Source organism: Habropoda laboriosa, unplaced genomic scaffold (assembly GCF_001263275.1).
Source record: "Habropoda laboriosa isolate 0110345459 unplaced genomic scaffold, ASM126327v1 scaffold478, whole genome shotgun sequence".
Lineage (NCBI taxonomy): Eukaryota > Metazoa > Arthropoda > Insecta > Hymenoptera > Apidae > Habropoda > Habropoda laboriosa.
In genome coordinates, this window is record NW_017100618.1 from 197,777 (window position 1) to 212,148 (window position 14,372).

The window sequence follows — 14,372 nt, forward strand, 5'->3', positions numbered from 1 at the left end:
GAAGTGAAACTTTTGAAATATTAACGAAGCAACCATAAACATTCCGTGTCGAAACTGTAAATATCAAAGTGATTGCAACCTTCACAAAGCACGAGTCCCTTTAAATTCTCCAATTCTTTGGTTCAACCACGTGTTCGAAAATTCTCAAATCTGCGTCAGCGGAAACGGTGAATCCGGAAAAGTGTCGCGTTGCCCGTGGTCGTGCTCTTTCAGATATTACACCACTGATCGTTTCATCTTGCAACCAGGGTGAAAGGACCAGGGGGGAGGTCGGTAATTTCGTGCGAAAGGGCTCGAAACCCGAAGAAATTGAATTACCGCCACCTGACGTGTCCATCGTGATCGAGGCTACGGCGAAATCCGTAGATCCCTCCTGGGGCCGTTAAGCGACGCATTACTGCCTCGTGGATTCCTCCATCGAGCGAATAATTACCGGGCTGCCGGGAAAAGCGGCACAGGAACCTCTGGTTTCGAGCTTTTGCGAGGGTGGTGATATTTACATCCTGAAAGTTGAATGTAGAGCGAAGAAATGGCTAGCCACAGTTGTTGGAACGCGTTTGATGATTTATTTGTTGAATTCTAATCTTTTTTCTTGAGTCAGTGGTAGCAAAAATTCGATTAATATTTTTGAAATGTTTGACATTCTTTAAAAATTCGAAATTTTTCCATTTCCACAATTCTCTGGATTTCTGAATGTCATTAATATAAACGGATTTTCCACATTTTCACTAATTTCTAGGAATCTCCATTTTCCAAATATTGAGAATTTTCCTGATCTTCAAAACTCTCCACAATTTTCCAGGCATCCCAATTTCTCAGATTTTCCAAGCCCGCCCAATTTCCCTAATTGTCCGAACACTCCACGTTTCCTCATTTTTCCAGGGATCTCAATTTCACAGACATTCTAAACTCTCCAAATTTTCCTAAGCTTCCAGACTTTCCGCGTGTTCAAAATTTTACAAGCAACCCAATTTCCCAGATTTTCCAAGCCCTCCGAATTTTTCTAATGTTCCAAACTCACCATATTCTCACAATTTTCCAGGCATTCCAATTTCCCAGACGTTCCAAGCCCTCCCAATTTTCCTAATTGTCCAAACACTCCACGTTTTCTCAATTTTCCAGGCATCTCAATTTCACAAACATTCTAAGCTCTCCAAATTTTCCTAAGCTTCCAGATTTTCCCTGTTTTCAAAATTTTCCAGGCATCCCAGTTCCCTAGATTTTCCAGGTCTTCCCGAATTTCCTCATCTTCCGAACTTTCCGCATTTTCAAAATTTTCCAAGCATCCTAATTTCCCAGATTTTCCAAACTCCCCCAATGTTCCTTATGCTCGAAACATTCCAAAAATAGAATCTGACCATCGTAGAATTGAATACTACGCTATAACTATACCAAAAGTTCGCCGATGTTCGTGATTCAGAGGACTAATCATTCCCCGTCGTTTCTGCTTCCAGAAGATGGGCTCGGTGCACGGCGAGGACTTACCGTTCGTCTTTGGCGCTCCGTTGGTCGACGGTTTCGGCCACTTCCCAAGAAACTACACCAGGCCTGAAGTGGCACTCTCCGAAAGCATCGTGCAGTACTTCGCCAACTTCGTCAGAACTGGGTGAGTAGAGAACGATCTTGATCCGTTGTTAAGACCTCCTCTCTCCTACCCACTGATCCGTCCCTTTTATTTTTTTTCCCCCTGGTAGAATCTTAGAACCAGTTACCCAAGAACGCTCTGCGTCCTTTTCATCATGGTCCTTCTATTTGAAGACGAGGTAAAAGATCGTCTTGCAAGAAGAGAGTCCGATAAGAATTCAGTAGAACATTGAAAAGCGGTATGGAGCGGACTTTCTGCTCTCGAAGTATTAAACTTGAGAATATTTAGTTCAAGTTACGTACATAATTTCAATAGGTCTATTTTCCTTCGAGGAGGATAAAAATCGTTGGAAGGGATCAAGGACAAAAGTGACAGATTTTCTCGAATTTCACTAAAAATCTCTCGTTACCATCTATCTTACTGCAATAATTCTTACATGAAGTACGGTAAATTTTCTGCTCCGAAAATGTACTTCAACTCGCGAATTTCCAAACTCCAATAGTCCTCGAAAGAATGAAAATTCTGCAGAAGCAAAAATACGAGCAGGCGTTATCGAAGTAACAGTTCAAACATCGTACAATCCCCACACTTCGATTCAAATTTCGCGGCGAACCTCCTTTTTCCAAGCATCCTCCTACACGAATCCATTCGGCAACGTCTACTTTAGCTGCCTAGCAGGATTCCATGAAGTTCAATTTTCATCGCGGAGAACTTGATGCAAAAGCAATCCTTTTCCCCGTCCCGTTTGAATCAACAGCGACGTGGCACCACTTGCGCGGAATCAATTTGCGAACGGCGACCAACGAAAAAAGGAGAAACGGGTGGGGAAAAGGGGTAGACGCGGATCGCGTCACCGAAAGGTCTAATTTTCCATATTCATGAAGCAGGACGGGGTGAAAAAAAAAGGAGCGCGTTGCATAGTGGACGGCGAAAGAGAGGGAACAGACGGGGTTCAAGGATTAGAGAGAAAATATTTTTCGAATCGGATCGCGACGCCCGCGCCAAATTTCTGATCGGACTCACGGTATTCAAATTTACGGATTACCAGTGAACGTGGCAAGCCCTTTACTCCTGCCGAACCATTCGAGCGATATTTCTCTCTTTTTTCAAACCAGAAATTAAGTACAAGGTATTTTCAAAGTGGCCTTTTGAAGTTTGGCGCACGTTTGGAAACACTTGTGGGAAAATTGGGAGAAAGGTTTGTTTCATCTGCTCTACGGTAGCAGAGAAAAATTGGTTAGTATTCAGGTTGCACGATAGAATGATCGAGTTACAATTACTCGGGAAAATATTCGAACAACATGCAAGCTTGTCTCTCTAGCGATGTACGCTACCGTTCGTAACTATTAGGACGCTAATTGAATGTGAAGCAAACTTAACCCTTTCGCGGACAAGACGGCTATGACCGTCGTTTTGTCGATCGTCTATTGGGACAAGACGGTCATAGCTGTCGATTCTCCATATAATGGCAAGATGTCTGTGACCGTCTTGAATACACACAAATGTATCTTACCAAGAATATAGAAACAAACATACGATTATTGTGATCTGTTTTTGTTTTTTTGGTGAGAAATATGTAGAGAAACAAGAGATTGGCAGTCAGAATTATACCTCTCTGCGGGAATGAGTCCAGATTATTTTCATAGTTAGAGAAATAGTTTGTTTAAATTCTTAGCATAATATTTAGTGTAGTTTAGTGTAGTTAGGAATTTTAAGTTCAATATAATAATGAATCGTACTAAACGAAGACGGATTATATATGAAAATGAGACAGATGAGGAAGAAATATTTGATATATCCGAAGCTTCCAGTGACAGTGATGAGAGTTACTATCCTGATAACATTGAAAGGAGTGCAGAAGAAGTATCAGAAATAAAAAGTACTATGGATATTTCTATTGAAACTGACGTCGCTAACGAGGGAAACAATGAAATACAGAACGCTAAAGAGTGGGTCGAAGAAACGAGGGAAGTTCCAGATTTTAATTTTAATGTAAATTTATCAGGAGTGAAAATTGATTTTTTGGAAGGTATAACACCTGTTAATGTTTTTAAAACGCTTTGGAACGAGGATGTAATGAATTTAATTTTAAATTCCTCTAACAATTATGGGAACAGACTTGCCACACAGGATCTACCTTCTCCAAAATATAGTAGGAAAAGTCGTTGGAAAACCCTCGATGCTACAGAATTGTGGAAATTTTTGGGTCTTTGTCTTTTACAAGGGCAAGTGAAATTTCCGTCAGTAAGACGAATGTTTTCTTATGACCCACTCTATTATCATCCTGTTTTTTCTGCAACAATGTCGGGAAGGCGATTCGAACAAATTTTACGTTGTTTGAGTTGTGAAACGGAGGATGTAATTGAAGATCGCTTGAATAAAATAATACCGTTACTCAATTTGTTAGTGGCAAATTTTCAGACTGTCCTGTATCCTGATGAAAACCTATCCTTAGATGAATCATTATTATTATTCAAGGGTAGGTTGTGCTTTCGGCAATACATGAAAAGTAAAAAGGCCAAATATGGAATAAAATTTTTTGAGTTGTGTACCCCAGACGGCTACGTTTTGAATATCGAAATATATAAGGGTAAAACTAATATAGAAACAAATGTTCCGAAAATACAATCTTTAGTTCTCCGCCTACTTGATCCATATTTATATGAAGGACATCATGTATTTATGGATAATTTTTATAATTCTGTAGAATTATGCAACCGACTTTTAGAGAAACGAACTCACTGTACGGGCACCCTTCGTGCTGATAGACGACAGAATCCAAGAGAAATTACAGGGAGGAAATTAAAAAAAGGTGAACATATATGGAAATGAAAAGGCCAAGTATATGTATCAAAGTGGAAAGATAAGAGGGAAGTCTGCAGCATAACTACACGTTACCACCCAGTACAGATAGAAACGACTAATAGATTCAACCAAACCAAAGTAAAGCTAAAAGATCTTGCAAAATATAATACTTATATGGGTGGACCAAGTAATTTCTTATTATTCATGTCCGAGAAAATCTATTCGCTGGTACAAAAAAATAATATTCCACTTGCTAGATGTAACAGTTTCAAATGCATACTATATATATCGTAAAAAAAATGAAAGAGAGACAAGAAAACTGTATTGATAGATTAGATTTTAGAAATTTTCTAATAAGATATTTTATCGGTATACCAGCTGATCACTCTGATGGTCGAAAGTTTGTAAAAATGGGATCGAGACACGGAGGCAAACGCAAAAGAGCTACTGTAGAAAATCAAGAGGAAGTAAGCCAATCCCACTTTCAGGACACCCAGGGCTTAGCGGACCTTAGGCATCCTGAGCTTCGAACACAGCATCGCTGCGGCCCAGTCTGGGAACGTACGGAACCAAAACGGGGCGAAAGGCCCCCATGCGGCCCGGGAACTCAGGCTGATCAGTCTTATGCAGCACCGGTAACTCTTTAGGACTGCCACCAAACTACCCTTTTTCCCCATCATCTCCTTATTCCATCCCATCCACTACCTTTCCTTACTTTTCCTTTCACCTGTAACGGGGTCAGAGCGCAGTACTTGCGTATACTGGTGAGTTCGCCTTCCGGTGGTTCCCCGTGGATGCGGTGGCAGTCGACGTCGGGGTATTTGCCCGGTTTGACTGGCAACGTAACTAAAGGGCTCATCCGCTGAAAACGCTCAGCGGCGTGGCTGGATTTTTCCATCGCCCGTCTCGGGGCAGTGACTAGCCGGGGATAAGACAGAATCTGCTGCATGGAAGTATAAGACGCAATGTCTGGGGAATTCCAAATGCCTCTCGGGGCGGCAAACACCTACGTGTCGTAGGTGGTGGAAGTGTGTGGTGATTGGTGTTTCAGGATGCTTGAGGGGTGTCTGTCTGGTGGTGTGGAAGTGGGGAGGGTTGTTAGATTTGTTATATTACTAGGATTACTGGTGTCGAGGGTCTGGTTTATTGTCTTGGCGCATGTGGTGTTCAGGTGTGCGAGTCTTCGAGATTTTTAGCGTAATAAAGTACTTCATGAGTCATGCCGGCTAAGACTGCTTTGTTCAAGTACCGTTTCCTACAGAAAAAGGACGATGTATTGTTCGGTCGTTGGTACGAGCGAACAGGAAACATTGAATAAAATATTGAAAAATAAAAAAATATTGGTTGTACAAGGGTGATATGAAGTGTTGGTAGAAATAACATGATATAAGTGATTGTTTATGAGTCATCGTGTGGTGAAAGATGTATCTGAGGAGGAAATAGTAAGTCCGTCGAGTACATGTAGTCAGAAAGCAAAAATTATACACGAGGTCTCGGTGGCGTAATGGATAGTGTCGTTGAATACCACCGAGACTACTCGAGTTCGAGACTCCTTTCGGTCGCACTTTTTTCTGAATCGTATAATTAATTGAAACTGATTTTCTTGTGATATTTTATCCCCTACAACATGTTTAACATATAAATGAACAGTAATTGAAAGGTTTCAAAAAGATATTTCAAATAATTTCTAATGGTAAAATAATTCTCGATACGTGAATAATTCAATTGATGTGTAGAATATGATATTAACACTTTACCGACCGGTAGCGGTTGAACATTCTACGCACTTTCGACCGGTCACTCAGCCACAGATACATCGGTGACACACCGGCTCTGTTTAGACTCTAAGCTATTGCGCGGGAATATACGCGCTTTTTCTTATACCTGTAGAAATGTTAAATCAAACTTTGACCGGTTAATAGGCTATCGGTCGGTAAGCGTCGGCGAAAAAAAAAGTGGATTGATAGGCTACCGGTCGGTAAGCGTTGGCGGCAGAAAGCCGATTAATAGGCTACCGGTCGGTAAAGTGTTAAAATGTAATTAACAACGATTGTATTTAGCGAAATAAATATGTGAAAAATATTCTCTGGGGTAAAGAAAAACGTTGATCGAACACAACAAAAACCAGTGTAGTACTAAAAATGTTTAAACGTTTAAAAAATGTTAATAAACAAACGGTTTAACGTAATGAAAAGCTAATGAAAACATCCACTAAGCTGTTTGTATATGGAAGAGCCACTGTATGTGCGTCGCAGCGTCGACGGTTTATTGGCGACGATTAAACGACGCGGAGGAACTTCACTCGTTGAAGTCCCAGTCGAAGGTGTAGAAAGTGGACTGTATTTGTTTATCGAGTGATATGAAATGTATTTTGTGAATGCACCAAGGGTACAGTTGTGTCTATGGTTGCGATGTGAATCCATGTATGGTAAGCTACGAAGTATCTCCTTGAGTGTTCGACTACGAAGTCTCCTTAAAATGTAAGTAACCCCCTTTTTCCTGCCCTTCTCAGAGCGGGGGTGAGGGCACTAAGTATGGGAGGGGGTTTCTCGAAGGTTCGATGGGTCGCGGAAAATTCCTCCAGGTCGGCTCCTAACTACAAGGACCGTTATACACATGTTTTAGCCGACCTTTCGGAAATACCGAGTTTATGACCTGGTCGGTTATTAAGACGAACGAAACGAAATTCTAAAGCTATTGTGTAAAAACTCGAAATGATTAAAAATACCTTTACTATCGCGAAGGCACAAATTGCCGGTTATAGAAAAAATAAGACTCTGAAACTATTAACGAAAACTAAACACGAAAATAAACTGTCTGTCACGTCCATGTCATAAACTAACCTTCGAGAATCTTTAATTACAGTGTTCCGTATCGGACGGAACAGCCACTACCAACATATCGAGAGGAATTTATCAGGGAAGTGTTAATAAAATTCCATGCGAGTTTCGTAATCACAACAGCCACTCGACGAAAGTTGTTCAGAATGCATTGACCCGCAATTAATTGGAGCAGGTTCTCGAAATTTCCTGAAACGAGATTGACGGTACGCGAACGGTCATGTTTCGCATAATACACAACATATAATCAAAAACAATTGAACGTATATATAAAGTACACACAATCGATGGAACAAAATTACTTCAAGCTCAGGAACGTTAAACGTGTGTGAAACATCTCGGTGCCCCAGAATGCGCGTATACCCTCGTAATTTATGAAAATAATTTTCCCCGGGAAAATTTTATCATTGACTTCCCTCAAACAATCCCTTCCCCATCCTTTGCCATCCTGTGTTTCCACTGTCGCGTTTCACGGATGAATTATGTTTTTATTAATTATCGAATCCCGCATCTCGATCCGGCTGGAAATTTATACGAGGAGGCAGCTGGATACAAATTGGTACGGGCTGAAGGGAAAAAAGGGCACACGGCCGGTTAAATATTCAAAAAATGCCGATCAAATATTCATGAGTGTAAAGGTGAATTTACCTGACCATCAAACACGTTTTTACGCCCACCGAATTTTCCCTGCGTCGTTTTTTGTTCTTTTTTTTCTTTTTTTTTTCATTGTTTTGTTTCGCCGTTATTACTCTCGCGATGAATAATTGTTATTTTTAGCTTTCCATTCGTCGAGGTCATCGCTTACGATATCTTTTTTTTTTTTCATTCCGGTTCAGAAACTTTTTATTTTTGATATTTCGTTCGATATGTATACGCGATGAGTTATTTTATTTCACGAATAAACAAAGTCAACAGTCCTTGCAAGCAGCGTTTAACTGAAACTTTCGAGTGTTACTGAAAAAAGAACCGGTAATTTATTTTAACCGAACTGGCCGAATTAATCCGGAAACCCGCGCAGAGTGTTTCTACTTATTCTTTCTTTTGTGCTTTACGCTTGTCGCGGAAAAGTGCGCGAATTTCTTGCTAATTGTAAATTTCGTTCTTTCCGTGGCTACCTACTCGATCTATTAATTTCTTGATGTTGCAAAGATACGCGGAATTTTAAAAGTTGTGCTAACTCTGCAAACACCGCAAACAAACGTAATTAAAATTTTTGCACAATTTTTGCATCCAAAACGATAAAAAGTCTGAAGTCCTCGTAAAATCTCAAAGTCCACTATCACAACTTTTTAAGTATTACAGATCAAATATTCACAGACTTAAGCAACATCCGAAACAAGCTCAATCCCTCAATTCTTACAGAAGCTCAAAGTCTATCGTCAAGTATCCCTGTGTAATCTCAATATACACCCATCCCTCCATTTACGCGGATTGACCGTTCCGCGTTCATTTTTTTTACGCGGACAAAAATCGTCTGCTTGTATGGAAAAAAAAATATGATAAGAAAAACAGGTATAAGTTATAAAAATATGTCGCGTCGCGTCGCGTGTCTGATCGTTTCAGACTGTTCGCGTTACGACTTATTACCCGCCAAACTAATCTTGGGTAACTAGTTAAATCTACCTTGCTCGAACGTTAGCAAAACGTAGAGTGCGTCACGAACGATTGACGACTTGTGTCTAAGACTCGATTTGGACTTGAAACGGCTGGAGAGATTGTCTTGTTCGCACGAGTGACTGTTTGCGAATTGTTTCTCGAGTCCCCAACGTTTTCCGGAGTCCGCCGTGACTCCCTCGCCAAGTACAAGAAGGCACGCTGATTGGTTTTTCACGTACGCACAAATTACCAATCAACGTGCCCCTTGAGTGGCACTCACCCTTCCATTGCGCCCTTAGCGCGCTTTTCCTTGGAAGGAGTGGGGCCGAACAAAATATTTAAATCGTCTAGGTTAATAAAAACAATAAGAATATTTCAGAAAACCAAAATAAATTTGATTCGGTGTCAGAATCTGTACTGTAAAACTTAAATCGTAGGACAAGAGGTTAAAAAAAAAACAAAAAGGGTCAGAGAGTTGTGTAATTAGTACGTTCAAGTAAGAATTTGCGTCTCTCCGATATGTAATAAATTCAATGTATAAAGCGTATAAGGGTACCGCGTATAAAGAGTACCACGCAAATGGAGGGATGGGTGTACATTCAAAAATTAAACCATCACAAACCTCGTATCATCACTCAGAACACAAAGAATCTTTACCTATCCTGAACTCTGAAAGTCCGTCTCAAAGAAACGCCAAATTCGTCCAAGCTTCACCAGTGACAGTCGCAAACGAGGCAATAAGATATCCTTTCGGATCAGTTGGTTGCGTGAAGCACCATCCTCATCGATATTCCATTTGCGGCGTTCATCGTCACGTTCAACCACGCAGACGGTGGACAAGGATCAGCGCTGTGCATGGTCGGCGCGACCGGAAGTTCCATATTCTGTCCAGCGGTCCTTTACGAGGAAGTCGTCCAATTTTCCTATAATCCTGGCCAGCTTCTTCCCTGGGGACCGGTTCGCGGCCAGGTCCGCTTGAAAACGAAACTCCGTCCCTTCCCGCGCAGCCCTTATCGCCGTTGCTTCCTACGGAATCCCTGGGATCCGGTAATAATACATGAAGAGAGCACCAGCGGCCGAACAAGTCGTGGCGAACGAATTGAAATTTTCATCGTTCAGCCCGCCATTTGTATTCCTAACGCTGAGCTTAATGTAGAATGCGCTTGGTCTCGAGGTTTTCGGTGGACAATGGTCTCTTCTCTTTTTTTAGAGAGTTACCGAAAGATAATCTTGGTGAAATTTGGAACACAGGGAGTGGGATTTTGTGATTGTTGATTTCACTGTTTTGAACGGTTCATGCGGATGAAAAGATACGGGATTTTTGCAAATTTTCGCTGTTCTCTGGCAAATTGTGAAAGAAACTGAAATAATTGAAATATTACTCTGTGAAAGAATTGCAATATTTTTTCTGAAAGAATTGAAAGGATACCAAAATATGTCCTTGTGAAAGAATTCAAGGATTAAAATATTTCCCTGTGAAAGCATTGAAACATTGGATTGACACCGAATTGAAACATTTTATCCACAATAATATTTTACAGTATTTCCTGCAAAAAGAAAACAGGGTTGCATTTTATACATTTTTCTGAGGAAATATAATACAGGCTTTTGTGAAAGATTTGCAGTTGTGAGCTGTTTAAATTGATGTGCTCGAATTTTGGGTTTAATAGAAGGTGGTTATGGTCGGTTTGTGCAGGATATTTGTTTCTTTGGGATTGCACAGAGCAAACATCCAACATGAGAATCCTTGCTCTGATCTCTATGTATGTACAGAAGCTTTAGTGATACATTAACTTCACGATATTTGCCGAGTCAAAATTCCACTCCGTTCATGAATGTTTATTTCAAATCCTCAAAAAGTGCAAATAAATTTTCCATTATACAAATCCTAAAATTTTCCAAATTCATTAAGTAACATTTAACCCTTTAACCTACAACAATGTGTCAGATTCGTGGCAGAAATTCTGGTCAAGATGTAACAAAAATAGTTATATTAGTGAGAAAAATTAATTGTAATCCTGACCTTCGTTTCAGTTTGTAAGATCAAGGATTCCTAAATATAATTAATCTGCAACAGATTAGCTCTTGTTACCTGATACAGTACTAAAACATTAAATGGCTAACGCTTATATGCACAGTCAGAAAAGAAATCATAGTTTAAGGGGTTAAATCAATATTCAACGAAATCCCTGAAACTCAGTCAATATTAACAATTCTCCTTTCCATATTTAAATCACACACGAAAAGAGTTTCACATTGATCAACACATGCACACACATGTGCTCCTCTAAATCAGCCAGAATGATTGCCCTAGGTTCCCCGAGTAGCGAACCTTCTCTTCAGAAACGGGTTCGTTTAAAGCAAGAACCAGCCGACCAGGGAAAATATCGAACGGGTGGATGAAAAATAGCTGCACGAACGGTGGAGCTTAGACCGTTGCTACGTTGAACTCAAGAAGATCAGCGCTATTTCACCGGCGGTCGTACTTTGTCGATCGTTAGAGGCTCGATCATAGATCGCTAGAAGCGAGAACGAAAATCGTATTACCGCGTATCAATTCTCGACATTACAGCCAAGCTTCCAGTGTATCGGTACACTCACACTCGCGCGAGAAGCGCGTAGATGTGGCCGGGGTGTGTATCGACAAAGCGAAATTTACGTCGCCCAGGGCGAGAGCCACGCTGAAATATCATCGGTTCGTTTCGAGCCCGCTTTTGCATATTCATGTGTACCTGGGACGACGAGGACAGAGAAAGTATAATGTACGATGTTGGAAGAGGTACAGAGAGAGAGAGAGAGAGAGAGAGAGAGAGAGAGAGAGAGAGAGAGAGAGAGAGAGAGAGTACAGTGGAAACGGAAAGGGAGAAACATTGGGACGTGAGAGAGACGTAAAAGGGAAGAATAGAGAAAAATATGGAGAAACAGGGATGTGGTAGGACTTTGCAGAGAGATAAAGAGAGCAAGAATTGTATTAAAGCGAAGTACAGAGATAAACGCAAACAAAATGTGAAAAATGCTTACAAAGGAAGGAATTCTAATAAATGGAGATGTGTAACATGAAGAAGCTCTAAAGAGAAATACACAGCTTTATAAACAGAAAAATTAACCCTTTCGCTGCGACAAATTTTAGTACGTAACGCGCGTCGCAGACGGTGGATGTTCAATCGCGGCTGCAAAATCTTTTCTTCTGTCGTTTTAACAGTTTTTAGAAATTTTTTAATTAAAAGTTGAAATTTTTCAACTTATCGTTTTGCAAATTAAGGTAGGAATACGCAATGGGCAAAAATTAAGAATTAAGGAACAAATATTCAAAACGCCTATAGGCACCAAGGTCACAGTGCGAGAAAATATTCAAAACGCCTATAGACTCCAAGAGCACAAGCGTCCGTAGGCGCAAAAAAATGAAAAGAAGTGAGAGGTTTAAGAGACGCGGTGATTAAGGAGAACTGAAAGCAAAGATAGACAAACATTCACGAGAAAGAAAAAAAATAAAGATACGCAAGATTTGAGAAATGCTGGAAGAAAACGCTGAAGAAGAATTTCTGAAGACAAAAACAGACCAACGTAAGAACGGTGACACGCGAGGCTCCGAGGAGAAACGAACTGTATCAGATGTAGAAAAGCAGAGAATAAGGACGTGAAAGTAGTTGAAGGAGGAAGGACGGAGAAAAATACGTGGAAACGGAGACACGGTGAGGAGTGACAAGGGCAACATGCTACAACATGGAGGAACACAACAGTCCTGGACAGAGAAATAGTGACGTGGCAATAGCGAGACACGGAAATGGACAGGAACGTGGAGGAAATAGCGGCGTGAGGGGCAAAAGGGGGAGTGAAAAGGGTGAACTTTCGCACATGTCGCCAATAAGTTGCCAGTTTCGCAGGCAGATCCACTCTGCACTCGTTCGTCGCGTTTATTTAGAGACGTGGCCGCGATACACCAACGATGAATCATCTCGACACGCGAAATAAAATCGTAACAATAATCCTCTGTTCAAGAACGTTCATGCACATTAAGGAGATTAAGGAGGATTTTTTTCGTTTTTTTTTTTTACGTTTATCCTAAAAGTGTCCTTTGTTTTCGTATGGAAAGAGGATTGAGTGAGGCAATTGGAACGAAAGACGTGCTTTATGGCTGCTTTATGAGTTGTCGAGTGTGTAATAGTGTTCGAGTGGAATACTTGGCAGCTGGATGCTCGGGTGAAGTTTCTGTTTTTATTTGCAGAAAGATTCATTTGGGAAGGACGAATTTTGGAATTCGTCCTTTGTGGAACTTTTATCTTCTATATAGAATTTATTGTCACTTCTTTGGGGAATATTTACTTCGTTGTTATTTTTCGAATTGGTTCTTGTCGTGTTATCATTCGTTTACAGGATTACTTGGAATGTGGAAAATTCGTAATGGTTCATATACATATAGAGTGAACCACCTAACGTGATTACCTTAGATTATTCTGTTGTTAGTGGATCCATTGAAATTTCTTTTGCGTCGCGTAATATGGTTCCAAGAGGCCTTAGTATAATTATAGTTCGTTCTTTATCAGTCTGGAGGGTTTTAGGAAACTGATGGAGGATAGGCGGAAAAGGAAAGGTTAGGGCGTTTCGTCCTGGGCCTCCTAGTGGACTCGTCAGTAAGGCTTTCTAGGAGACCCGTGCCTTAGACACGGGAGGAACTGGAAGGACTCAGGTCAGAAGTTGTATATATACAAATAAAAAGAAACCTTTGTGAAAACTAGCGAGAACTTTGCGGTTAGGCTGTCCCCTTGGTGGCAGAGCCAAGGAGGATCGCTTCGCTACAAGTCCATTATTTTCGAAATTTTAAAGGTCTTCGGTTCTTTCATGCATAACCGTACTTTTGACTATGATATAGCAGGCATTGAGAAGAATTCAACGAGTATAATAAACAATATTTTTTTATCTGAAGGAATGATACGGCGAAGAAAGATATACAAGAAGTGATTTTGTGACACTGGATAACACGCGATGTCTCCAATTTTAACTTACAAAAATTCTTATGCTTAGTTCTTTCTATGACATCTACACTTTTTTTATTATTAAGATATCTTTTTACTAGGATACCTTTTTAACTGTTTCTTTAATTCAGGTGGAGAAACAGATATTTTCTAGAAAATTCTATAATTCTAAATTTTCAGAAAAATTCTAGATTTATCTATAAAAAATTAAAGATGACCCTGAAAATTTCAAAAAAAGAGACTCACAAAAAAATGTATTATAACCATCTTAAAGGCCTCTTTGAACCATATTATGCGACATACAAAATATTTTCTATAGGCTGATCACGTTAGGCGATTCACTCTGTATATCATTATCATCTCTCTCACTCTCACAAAGAATGTAATTTTCTCGAACAATTATTCTCACAACTAAAACAATACAAAGATACCAAAACACAATAGCCACGGCATTAATTTTCTTCCGATTTCCCCGAGAGTTTCTTTTGCTCCGAATGGAAGAACGCTGAGTTTTGAGAATACAGTTCAATCGTTGACGCGGAGAGCACGAGTTATTCGACGCAAATGGTCCCG

The 14,372-nt window shown here is 40.3% G+C and overlaps 1 protein-coding gene across 1 annotated transcript in view; it reads left to right on the forward strand.

Annotated features, from left to right (window-relative positions):
* The first annotated feature begins 1,457 nt into the window (after nt 1-1,457).
* LOC108576744 (neuroligin-1-like) overlaps nt 1,458-14,372 on the forward strand; it is a 171,931-nt gene continuing 159,016 nt past the window's right edge. Inside the window, exons 1-2 of the mRNA XM_017939797.1 lie at nt 1,458-1,606; nt 3,334-3,464. Of these exons, the coding sequence (XP_017795286.1) occupies nt 1,458-1,606; nt 3,334-3,464 (280 nt within the window). The remainder of the gene's footprint in view (nt 1,607-3,333; nt 3,465-14,372) is intronic.